At 29.9% G+C, this 13,008-nt stretch overlaps 1 protein-coding gene across 1 annotated transcript in view; it reads right to left on the bottom strand.

Moving 5' to 3' along the window:
• Positions 1-1,538: 1,538 nt before the first annotated feature.
• Positions 1,539-13,008, bottom strand: part of LOC126839808 (uncharacterized) — a 55,761-nt gene continuing 44,291 nt past the window's right edge. The window contains exons 15-23 of the mRNA XM_050575222.1: positions 7,093-7,122; positions 6,975-7,010; positions 6,790-6,840; positions 6,344-6,373; positions 4,441-4,530; positions 3,743-3,772; positions 3,451-3,498; positions 2,866-2,955; positions 1,539-1,858 (exon numbers count right to left, since the gene is read on the bottom strand). Coding sequence (XP_050431179.1) covers positions 1,539-1,858; positions 2,866-2,955; positions 3,451-3,498; positions 3,743-3,772; positions 4,441-4,530; positions 6,344-6,373; positions 6,790-6,840; positions 6,975-7,010; positions 7,093-7,122 — 725 coding nt within the window. The remainder of the gene's footprint in view (positions 1,859-2,865; positions 2,956-3,450; positions 3,499-3,742; positions 3,773-4,440; positions 4,531-6,343; positions 6,374-6,789; positions 6,841-6,974; positions 7,011-7,092; positions 7,123-13,008) is intronic.

Below are 13,008 nucleotides of genomic sequence, written 5' to 3'. Positions count from 1 at the left end.
TCCACGTTTGTAAAAAAGGATAAATTATTCATGAGTTTGTACACCCACGGGGTCTCGGGTTGTCCCGACAAATTGACATATTATTGTAAGTGTATAGATTATATATACATTTATAAAACCCTTTGCTACTGCATTGAAAACAAAAAATTGTGCCAAATGTCTTGAATCGCACATGTAAACTGAACTAAGTAAAAATGTCCAGAGAAATTAATCCTACAGGAAAATATGTGCAAGTATTAAAATACCGGAGATATAATATAAATAACATAAGAATCAAAACTGTTCCAACTATTAGAAACGAATTTTGTATACGTTATGTATTAGGTGATACACAAATCATAACGCTATCGTTAAAAATGATAAACCATAATATTACATCAAATGATAATTTATAGAGTAAACATTTTTATCTTTTTATTCTATTAGACTCTTTTCGTATTTTGTATCAGCTTCTGGACAAGTTCTTTCTAATGAGCTTGATATCGACTTTCTGACCATTTGTTTTGTCATCCGTGATGTAACAGTAAACTTTGCATAGAGCAAATGTCAGAAGAAGGCATCCTAAAATGTGGAAGGTGCAAAAAAAATTGTGCAGCAAAAGCAAGACGATTGTGCTTATAATATTTGTTTTGGTTTTGCCTTTTCGGAAAACCCCTAAAGATTAACTCGGTTGTCCGATTCAATTGGCCGAAATAATTATACATCAGCGCAATTTAATGTAATATATATATATATATGATGGGATAAATCAAAATGCTAAGGCCATATTATTGCACTCGAGAGAAAATATAGGAACAAATAGAATAACGTTTTATGAACGTGTGTTGAATTTCAACCATAATTTGGGGCAGTCCCAGTGAATAAAATATTATGAAGTACCTAATATAAAAGGCAAGCTGAGGTGTGACCACAATTGAAGATATTATACTTCTCTGGTACATATTTTCTATTTGTTTTAGTATTGCGACCATGTGACATTATAAATTATATTATAACTTAACATTTACAGTATTACCAAATGGAATTTTATTTCGTCTATTTATCTGTACAGTCATACTCCCTAATCACAAACATAATATTATATTTATTATGTTACAAAGAATGTTTTCATTTTAAAAGAAATCGAGATATTACACAGATTGCTAATTTTGTTGACTGGGATCCTAAGTAAAGTAACCTCTTGTCACAGCATGGCTAAGAATTTAAATTTGTAATTATTTTACAAGCAACATACTGTTAATATTGTATGCTATCTCTCTCTGAACAATAAATAGTCTGGCGAGAGCCTACCATCCTCCTCCACATAGGTTACCGATCTAGACTATAAAAAATGACTACCAGTAAAAATAAAACCATAGGCACGCAACAAAAATAATCATAATTCTTAAGCAACAAAATATGAGTATATAATCGTGGGCAAAAAAGTTTATTTTAGAAAAAATATTATATTAATTAACAATTCAGATGTCAGTGCAATATGCAAAAATTATTTATTTGTTTATTTATAATTGTAAAGAAACATACATTTGATTACTAGTCTAAAATGTTGTGGTTTTTAACTGTTTCTCAAATCGTGGAATACTGGAATCGTCGAATAGCTGTACTTTTAATTGTATAATTTTTTTATCCATTTTATTGACATTTACTTGCCAATACTTGTCCTTAAATAATCTGTATGCTACAGCATTAAAGGCGCCATCGTATACTACACAAATATCAATACGTCTATATAGATCGATACGATCTATATGCTGTACATCATAATCTGTTTTTGAAGACGTTTTTAAACTTAGCCACATTGCTATTAAAGTACAAATTCTATTAACCGAATACATCTTTTCATTTAAGATCCATCCATCTAAAAAATAAGAAAACAGTTGTTAAAAATTGCCATATTTAGCTTACTAGCCGCTATTTCTCTTCATTGTGCAACACACATTTACTAAACGTTAATAAAACAACTAATACAATTATATATAATAATATGTATATTGGTCAAAGCGCTGAATACGAACGAATATTTGGAGGAACTACCCCCTCCCCCCACAGAACTTTTTGAAACTTACCCTGCATATCTTTTACCCTAAAAAGAATGTATTGAAATTTTTCTGGATTTTTTTTATTAAAATAGGTCTATGTTTGTATAATGTAAAGTATAAATTAGGTTTTTTTCTCATGTTAGCTAATTGCATTTTTTTAAATATTTTTTTTCAAAAAACTATAAAAAATTGTACAAAAAATGTGTACATTTCAAACCGAGTTCTATAAAAAGGCTTCGAAAAATAAAAAATAAGGGGGAAATTCATAAAAAAGTTGAAGAAACGGGAAAATGTGGCCACAGTAATCAAAATGGTTGAAATAACTTTATGTAAAATAAGATAACTTTCCGTTAGAGATAATTTTGACTGATCGAAAACCATTTGTGGAATTTTATTTTTAAAGTTATTAACAGGACGGGAGGAAGAATGAAGCATAGTATTATTACAATCAATTCTAAATCAATCAATATTTTCAACAAATTGTTTTTTTTTGTTAGAGCTCTAGAAAAAAATTTAAATGTTGTAATAAATATTGTAAAATTACAATAATTAAAGTGTTTCAACAAAAAAAAATTACAAATTTGTAATAAGTTAAAAATAATTGACGAATGAAAAATATTATAGTAATAACAAAAAGCCCTCCCGCTGTAGAACATATTTAAATGTTGTGTAATATTAAAAAAAAAATGAAAGTGCCTCAAAAAGTAAAACCAAAAATAATCAAGTAGTTAAAAAAAATTGGTTGTGTTATCCATATTAAATCATGCTGTAGAAAATAGATATTGTTAAAAAAGCAATACCATTAAAAATATCTATTTATATTCACCTAAATGTTGGATAAGTGCATTTCTTATAGCTTTTCCAGTAAAAAGTCTTCTCGCCTTTCCAAGTTTGGTCAACTTATTAATTGCTCTACCTGCATAAACATATTTAAATATGTATAACTTGGTTGAAAATAAATTATTTGTTAATATATTCGCGTTTGTTTTTTTATTTTTAAATATGACGCGTTAATGAGTACAAAAAGAGTGAAAAGGAACGTGAAAAGTTATGGTAAGAAGAATATCGATAAGCGATGATGTAGACATGAAGAGGGTGCTGTATTTTTAGTAAAAAGACGGCATAGGCTAAAAATGTATTCTGTATTTGCTCAATTGTTATCTGGGTGCCAAATGACTACTCCGTATTCTAGAATCCTTAATAGAAGTTATGTTTATAATATGATATTGTGGTAAAATGCTGAAAATTGATATACGTCATTTAAAAATTACCATAAATAAAATAGTTGTTATATTATGTTTTCTAGTTTCCCCAATTAAAATGTATTTTACTGAAATTATTGTGTTGACAAAAGAATACATAAAGCAAATTTTATATTTCAAACTAGCCGTGAGTTCTATTTAATACTAACGGGTAGGTTTGTAAATTCTTTTGAATTTATCACTATGTACAGAAACACCTGTAACAAAAATATAAAACGATTATATAGTTAATCAAACCAGGTTGTTATATCTACCCATAACACTCACTCTAAACTATAAACTTTATAATATTACCGTAAGTATAATAGTTATTAAGTCTCCCCAACTAACAGTTTACTTTATTGTAATTACTGTATGAACAAGTCAATATACAATGCTAAATTGTATAATTCAAACAAGCCATAAATTAAAATTAATACTAACGAAAAACATTGTAATTACTTTGGTTCTTATCATCAAATACAGGAATATCTGCAACAATATTATAAAAAATATATATAGTTAATCAAACCAGGTTTGTTATATTTATCCATAACAGTTCCAATCAATCAACGCCAATTATTATAGTATTAACATAAAGCCGAAAAATCCCCACCCCCTACAATAGAAAAATAGTAATATTGAAAAAAAACAAAACATTTTTGGAGACCCTTTTTTTAAAAATGAATCACCCTGTAAAAATGAAATGATATTCGGGCAATATAGTAGTAAAATCGACCCAAAAATTGAAATTTTCTACTTTATTTTTTTTAATTATTTTTTGTCCTTTGGGATGTGGTTAAAAAATAAAGTTTGTTAAGCCACCAAAATTACAAATCTTTATTTACAGTAAAATGCTCTCTACAATTTTTCGAGTTCCCAGAGATATCACCAGCATTAGAATGAGATTAAGAACGCGAAATTCAATCGATTAGGAATAGAGTTATTTTATGAGATTACCTTTTTTCCCATAAATTAATTCCCGCCGTTCACAATATACATATAACATTTTATTTTTAGGTTGAAAACAATTTTTTTTAAAGAGGAATCGGGAGAAAACAAGTTTGAAAAACGTGGGATGAAAAATATGATAGTTAACAATTTCACTACCATATCGCCTTAAAAAAGCTATATCATTCAAACTCTATACTTATACTCACTAACTATTCGGCTATGTAATTTTTTTAAAGCTTTTCCAGTAAGAAAACTTCTCGCCTTTCCATCTGTGGTCGTTCTTAAAATTGCGTTACCTGCATACATTTATAAATAACCGGGTTAATAATACAATATTTATTAATATAATCGTATTTCTGTTTTTATTTTGAAATTTAACGCCCTTATGAGTACAAAAAGAGTGAAAAGGAGCGTGAAAAGAAATGGTAATAAAAATATCAGGAGCATTGATGGAGCCTAGAAAGGGTGAAAATAACAAATCAGCCAAAATAGGAATATCATGGGAAGTGTGGACAACGACGTGGCCATGCAGAGGTAGCTGTATTTTTAAAAAGACGGCATAGGCTCAAAATGTATCCTGTATTTGCTCAATTGTTATCTGGACCTTTGTTTGGTAAGGGTGCTAAGCGACTACTCCATATTCTAGAACCCTTAAAAGAAGTTATCGATAGATAAATTTAGACCCTATCTAGAATACCACCCATTTGGACTTCCAGCTGACAATTCCGTCCTCACTTGGTTATATCTTGTGTAAGGACGATAACTCCAAACTGACTCGGTGGTCACCTCACTTCACTTCACACACGCTCCCGGTTCACAAAACGAAGGCCCAGACATGCTATCACGACAACCTCCCGTAGATGAGAAATCTCTAGTCGATAATCTACTGGACAGACCAACAATAGAAAACTCCTACAGGGGTGGTCCTCGGATGATAGGGTCTTCGCCATGACCACTGAAACCTAAAGGGAACAGCCCACCGGTTAACGTATCAGAGTTAAAGGCGTGGCAACAGCTAGATCCCAAACTGCAACCACTCCTCGAGACACTGACATATGACACCCCCACGCGTAACACGCTTTGGCCAGCCAACCTTGATGGAAGGAAACGTACAGGGCAGTCAAACAGCGTTTCTTCTGGAAAGTGATGAAAAATTCGATTAGGCTTTATGTGAAATCCTACAACATTTGTACGTGCACCAAACTCCTCAACTTACAACCCGAAAACCAAGAGAGCCGTGGAAAGTGTCGAATGGGATGTTTCCATAGGACGACCAGGGCTAATCCCTTTATCTTGGTCGCCACTGATTGCTATAGTCGGTGGACAGAAGCCTATCCCATAAGATCAGCCACTACTAAAACTCTCAAACACTCGAACTCGGGGATTTCTTCTCCCGTTTCGGCTACCCCCGCGCGTGCCTCACAGACAACGGTCCCCAATTCGTCTCCAATAAAATGCTTGAAGTGTTAAATAAATAGGTACTCGATGGATAGACTACGACAGTATACCACTCACGGGCCAACCCCGTCGAACGTAAAAATCAGGGCTTAAAGAATGGTTCGAGGGCGCTGTTGGTAGACAATGGCTATTGTCTACCAAATTATAATTGTTATATCACGTGGGATACAAAATTACCCTCCATCCTATTGGCCATAAGAAATCGTCGAAAAGAATGAACAGGTACCCCCTTCAGGATTAGTGTTAGGAAGGGTAGCCAAACAACCAAGAGACTGCTCGTTATCATAACCTGCCCCTGCATCGTCAGAAACATCACTAAACAATCCTGCAGGGATACGAGAAGGCTATCGAATAAACAATTGCCCTACAATTTCCAATTAACCTCAGTGTTGCTTTTTATTTCGTTTGTAAAAAAAAATCGCAATGTTTTCCACTCGCAATCATCACCATTCATGCCGTGCCAAGTTGGCGTAGAGTACAACGGTCAATAGAGCTATGATAGCATTCTGTATGTCAAGTCACAAGTATTTTTTAACTTAGAATGTCATAGCAACAAATTATTGTTACGTTTATAATTTGATATTGTGACAATTTTATCATTCAATCATGCCATAACTTCTATTAATAATTAACGAATTACTTTGTAATTACTTTCGGTTGCCTTAGCAGGTTTAGGAATTCCTGTAAAATAAATATAAAATAATTATACAATTATTTAAACCCGGTTGTTATGATTATCAATAACAGTCACTCTAGAATTGAGATTAGTTTGACCAATTAATTAATGCAAAATCTAGTATTAACATTAAACCAATGACTTTTAAAGCCCCGTTAACTACCACATTTAAGTAATCTTTAGTAACATAAAACTAAAATCAGATTATTTAACCAATTAATCGATGCAAAATACAGTATTAACATGAAATTATTCTTTAGCAAAGTTAGAAGGACTGCTATATTCACAATGAATTTTATAACGATCTAATCATCTATGCATTTTCACTTTGTTTTTTGTATTCCACAAAGTTTGTTCTCATTCTCGTTTTAAGGTTCTTTTTAGTCTTTGAAAACTGTTCACTAGAAAATTGTATATTTACTTAATTCCTGAAATATTATCCGTTGCAAATTTTCTTGTGTCAATATAGAGTCTAAAATTGAAAATAAAATAAATTTGTATGTACATATGTATTTTCTTGTAATAGAAACCAATGTTACACACATATAACTGTGTGGAGCACTATAAATATGAAATTTGAAATATACATAGGTGAGAATTGATTACCTTGTAGATATTCATAGCTGGATATTATTGAATGTTCTGAAATTAAAGTTTGTATACTTTATGATTATTAAACGACTGTGTAAAAATATTTCCAAAAAAAACCGATTAAAATTACTACCTGGTATAGTAAACATGTCATTCATATATCCTGAAATTAACATACAACAATTAATGGTATTGAAATTAATTTTCTATTTTATCATAAACTAGAGTAGAAAAGTTAAGAAAAAATAATATGTGTATAAGTAATTCAGAACAAAATGCTTAGCTCTACTATATTAAGTAAGTTTAAACCTAATAAAAATACAATAGCTAAATAAAATCATACGGGGGAATAAAATAAGATAAAACAAAATATTTATCATTGAATATTTAACTTCACCCTGTCATTGTTGTGAATGTATTTTTACGTACTAACTAATTGAAGAAGTACGAAACAGGTTACTATTATGGTGATGGCTGGGATATGTTGCAGCTTGGAAAACACAATAACTGTGAAGGGGTTTAAGATATCTTTTTTATAAATTTCTTCTTCAACTAAGATGTTTTTATTAACATATAATTATTATTACTCAAATAATAGTTGTTTGAATGTAAAATCTCTATGATTACACGCTCCAATTGATCTAGAACAAACAAATACAAGTTTGAACTAAAGAAAAGTTCCAAATAACATACAAATGTAAATAACAATCATTAAAAACATTTACACCATACATAAATAAACTCCACTTTTGGGGTTATTAGTCCATTCACATCGCACAGTGCCTATGTGCGATGGAGCACAGACCGAATCAAAAATATAAACCTACCACTTCAAGACGATGCCACACCACCCATTAATTAAGAAGTTGGATGTTGACAATTGTTTACAAAGTCTTAACTTAAATACATAGATAATGTTCATAACTTTCAGCTGATAAAGGTAACTTTTTCATAAGACAATTTTTGGAGGTGCTGTATGATAAATGCCCACTCATGTTTTTATACCGTAAAAATTCAAGTGTGTCGTCCTCTTAAACATACAAATTATTTACTATATTATCATAACTGAAAAATATACAGGGTTTGGCGCACTGGTACTATATATAACTCGTGGCTCCTCTAAAAAGTTAATTTACACTATTATTTTTCATGTACAAGTAATTTGATAAGTAAGCAAACATACCACAACAATTACATATTAGTATATTAATTATTATTATCTTACTTCCTTTATAATCGTAGTTATAGCCAGAAGCTTTCTGAATTTGCAAGTCTGTAGTACATGATATTTAAAAAATAGGTATATATAAAAACAGTAAAATTAAAAAACTCATAAAGTTAATCTGTATGATTATAAATTATTACTTACTTGTAAGTTCAACCGTAATTATATATTCTGCTGTAAAGAAAAGTTAAATATTTTTTTTTTTTAGTTTTTTAACTAGCTTGTATTGGTTAGTATGAAAATAAAATACATACTTATACTTAGATCTGCTAAAACATTTACGCAGATAAATGATATTAAAATACAATACATTTTCATTTTTATCTGCAAAAATCAATAAACATAAATCCAATTAATAAAAGGCTCTAGCGCTACGGGAGATGAGAAGGTTTTGATTTTAAAATGATGTTTCTATTTGATATATTATTTTATGTTTTTTGATTAGAGAAATACACAAAAGATAGCTTATACAGTCCGACAAATAGTTTTTTATTTATTTAGTTAATGATTCGTGTATCAAGTAGGCCTGACTTATTTATTATAGGATGAGTTATACTCTAGTGGCATACTTTTAAGATGTGTTATGTAGCTAGTTCGGGCCTTAATCGGGAGTGTTTTAGGATGATGTGTTTAGAACTCGTCGTGAACAAAATACAAGTAGAAAAATGACAGTTTGATTTATTTATAAAAATAATCGGAAATAGGCCTTTGTCAGCTATTTAAACTATATTGTGTAAAATATTTAAGTGACATTATTTAAAATACAATTAAACTTAAAACTGTATTTAACAGAATATAATATAACGTTTTATAAATTATTTTTATTAGAGCTATTTTAGCTTCGATGAAAAGCAGAGATACTATTGGTTCTACCATGATGTAGGCTTTTTTTTCTGTATACACTGTAACATTTTTAATACTGGACCAATTCCTTCGAGTAGCAACTGTATAAATTACAAATTTCATCTATTTGGTACCTTGGGACATGGCCGTCTTTAGGGGGGGGGGGTCGTTGTTACACCCCTCCATGAGTTTTTTCGTCGGCACATTGACACTGAGTCACCGCCGAGTTGGTACATTAGCCAAGTCGGCAATATTAAATAATATATTGAATGATATTATAATACTATCTAATGTTACATATTTCAAAAATTAATGTACAGAGAATAACGAATTAAACACCACAAAAGAACAATGCATTGTTGTTGTTACTACAAAATTACACCCCGGAAAACGAGTAAATGTCAAACTTGTTGATTTGATTGATAGTGTGACTGCCTTTGCATTAAATCTTGGTGTAGATTCAGAATATGATTTTAAACTTCATCGCCGTTTAAGAAAAAAGCCAACTAGGTTAGATCAAAATTCAGGCAATCAAGCTGATATAACCTTTCATACATTTCATAAAAAATAATATAAATGTATACTCTCTACACTCATAAAATTGTCAAAGGACAATATAAAAATATTTATTGATACAATAATGCCACTTTATAAAATCTTTTCATTCCCATTCAAGAAAGAAAATATAAACCTTGAAAATATACAAAACGCCTTGTTAATATTTCCCGCATAAGTGATTTTTCAAAGTGCAAAGACTTTGAAGCCATTCAAGCCGAGTTAGAAATATTAGAAACAATATGCAAAAATTTAAGTTCAGCTATTTTCCTCAGTATTATTGAAAAATGTGAAGAAGTAAAACATATTCTACCATCATCAAATAGTCTTTGTAGATTAGCATTGACTGCGCCGGTAAGTGTTGCGACCAATGAACGGTCATTCAGCAAACTAAAACTTATTAAAAATCATCTTAGGTCAACAATAAGTGATGATAGGTTAGATTCATTAATGCTTGATTTTGCTTATGATTTTTATCAAACATTTTTACCTTAAAAAGTTTGACCAAACCAGCAGTTGTGGCTGACTCATTAATGGCATTGAATAATAAAATAATTTGTTCTAGCTTTATATGTGGATAAAATTAATAAATCTGAGATGTGTAATCTTATAATTCTATCAACAAAAATTTGAGCGTAGCATGAAAAATTTTTTGAGCTGGCAAATTAATGAATCTAGCCCCCTACCATGATTTGTCCTTCGGGACGGCCCTGCCTTGATGGGGTAAAAGTTGAAAAAGTTTACTTGTTCACAGTTAAAAATTGAAAAAACACAAAAAAAACGATACGAGTTTTTAAGTTAGAAATTTACTGGTTATAATTTTGAGAAAAAGAGTCGGATCGTGATGAAATTTATAAGGAATATTTATTTAGGTATCCCCGCACACGAAATTTGTCGATGGGGTGTAAGACTTTTGGGGTTTTTAGCCGTAATATTAAGGCCTTTCAGTTGAAAATTTGACAGTAGTTAGAACTCATATGTATCCATCACATATTAAACGAATAAAAAATTCGCCACTACAGTTTTTCATTTATTGCCGGAAAACTGTGTTTTTCGCAGATTTTGTTTTTTTTACATATTATTATACACCTTAAATCTTTAAAAAAATGTATCAAATCATTACGACTGTTTTATGTACATCTATTCAGAACGATAGATAAAATATTAACAACGCACTATCATTATCAAAATTGTTTTTAAACACAAGTTCCTGTATAGATTGAAGATAAAAAAATCGATACAGCTATATTAATAATCAATATCAGTCCGATATTATGGTTTGTTTAACATCATAGATTTTCCTTATTTTCACAAATTTACGTCATTATTTTCGAATTTTTTTTTATATAGTTATATATTTTTTTATAACCAATAAACGACTTTTTTGTAATTTATGTAATTTTAGGTGAAATGAAAGTAACTATTTCTATGATATATTTATATTGACTTCGTTACTTCCCGACATACTTGTAGAAGGATTTTAAATTTTGTTGTGTATAACTAAGCCAGAATTATAAATTTACTTCTGAAACTTCGTAAATATATTTTTTAGTCCTATACAAAAACGTAAAAAAATTGTTGAATTTTTTTTCGAAAAAAAAAAATCTCACTAACGAAAGGGGTAAATTAGGACACAAATTAGGAGTACAAACTATTGAAACCATTGATTATGTGTTATTTGTTTTTGCAAACTAAAAAGCCAGTACAGTGGGGTCGGGGCATAGTGGGGACGGTGAGGTCACAGGATTACTGGAATTTTTTAATCTGCGAATCTTTAAGTGATAAAAGTTAGAAAATATTAAATTGAGGTACTGTATTTACAAAGTATAAGCGTTAATTAAAAAGTGATTTTATTCACTTTTATTTATAATAATTCTTGTAGACCTGTAACCTGCCCGTCACACTATGCACCGACCTCACTATGCTCTATCCCCACTATGCCCCAACCCCACTGTACTGGCTTTTTTCAAAGTAATTCTTATACCAAAATTGTCAAACTAACTAGGCGTTCTGATAACGCCATTGATTTTAAAAAATGTTATTTTTATTTTTAATAAACTAAAAAAACAAGTTTAAAAAAAACTTGAACTTGAGGTGTATTTAAAAAAAAAAAAAACAAAAATTAAAATTTTGCATCATGGATACACGTTTTACATTTAAGTACACAATGTTTTTCTATATTTCGGCAATACAGTAAAATAAAAACATATTTTGCAGCTCAACGTTGCTAGTTTATTTGCAAAGATGTTTTTAAGCTTCGATGCGGAGCTGAAAATGTGTTCCTTAGGTGTGTGTTTTTTTTATTTGTATCAGCAATCAAGTTATATTTTCTACCATGGCCCGATTAACTTTAGATATCCGAAATTTTCAGTGACTTTGATGGGTTAAAAGTAGAAAAAGTCGACTTCTTCACACCAACAACCGAGAAAAAACCCCAAAAAACAACTGCCGAGTTTTCAACTTTCAACGTTAACTTTTTACTACTTTGCAAAAAATTTTCGAATTAATAAATGATTGTAATCGAATGTTCAAATCCAAATTTAAATAATCCTGCATTCCCCCGCAGGATTTAATTTTTAAAAAATTGTTCTTAGTCTTATAATCTATTATTAAAAAAACATTGTATAAAGAATCGTGGACTTAAATATTTACAATACCGATTATAAAACATAATATTTTTCTTAGATAAGTGTGTTTAAGTATCATCCATCTTTGTGTGAAAAAGTGCTTACAACTTTTGAAGTTTAAAAGTATTACTTACTTATAGTCTTGATGTATAATGAATACGGATACTTGGATTGAATGTTATCGAACGTCTAGATGCGAAAAAAAGTTGAAAATCAGAAAAACACATTGAAAGAGTACAGTTTTGCTATTTTTGAAAATTTGGTAGTTTTACTTACTTTAAACAATTGCAATAGTTAAACCAAGTGTTTCAATGGTTGTCTTACGACTTGTCGAATGACATCTGTTATATCGACCAATACATCACAATGTAAATATGTTTTACAGTTTGGTTTTGGCGAATTTATTAACATAAGCAATATGGTAATTTTTCGTTATGACTAACATGTTTTTATAATACCGAAACGGAGTTTAAAGTTTTTATAAAAATCGTATACTTTATAATATATGTATACAACTAATGTTCAGTAAATAATACAACTGTGCTGCAAGTCCTACACTACAATGTTAAATAAAAATTCAAATCAAAATACATACATATTCCACTTGAATTAGGTCAACAACATTTAGCACAGTAGTCTCCGATTTTTGGAGTGTTTATATACTATACTATAATATTTATTACAGATGTAAGACACTCATTTTCTTGGAAAATATAAATATATTTATTATCATTATTATGCGTAAAATAAGTTTGTTCTTCGTTTGTCCAAAATGGAACATATTTTTTTAAATTTTGTA

Source organism: Adelges cooleyi, unplaced genomic scaffold (genome assembly GCF_023614345.1).
Source record: "Adelges cooleyi isolate 19-005CV unplaced genomic scaffold, UGA_ACOO_1.1 ACOO_flye_CR_arks_rails_tigmint_CR_PRNA_308, whole genome shotgun sequence".
In the NCBI taxonomy this organism is placed as follows: Eukaryota; Metazoa; Arthropoda; class Insecta; order Hemiptera; family Adelgidae; genus Adelges; species Adelges cooleyi.
Note: the sequence above shows the minus strand (reverse complement) of the source record. Positions and strands in the feature narration are given on the sequence as shown.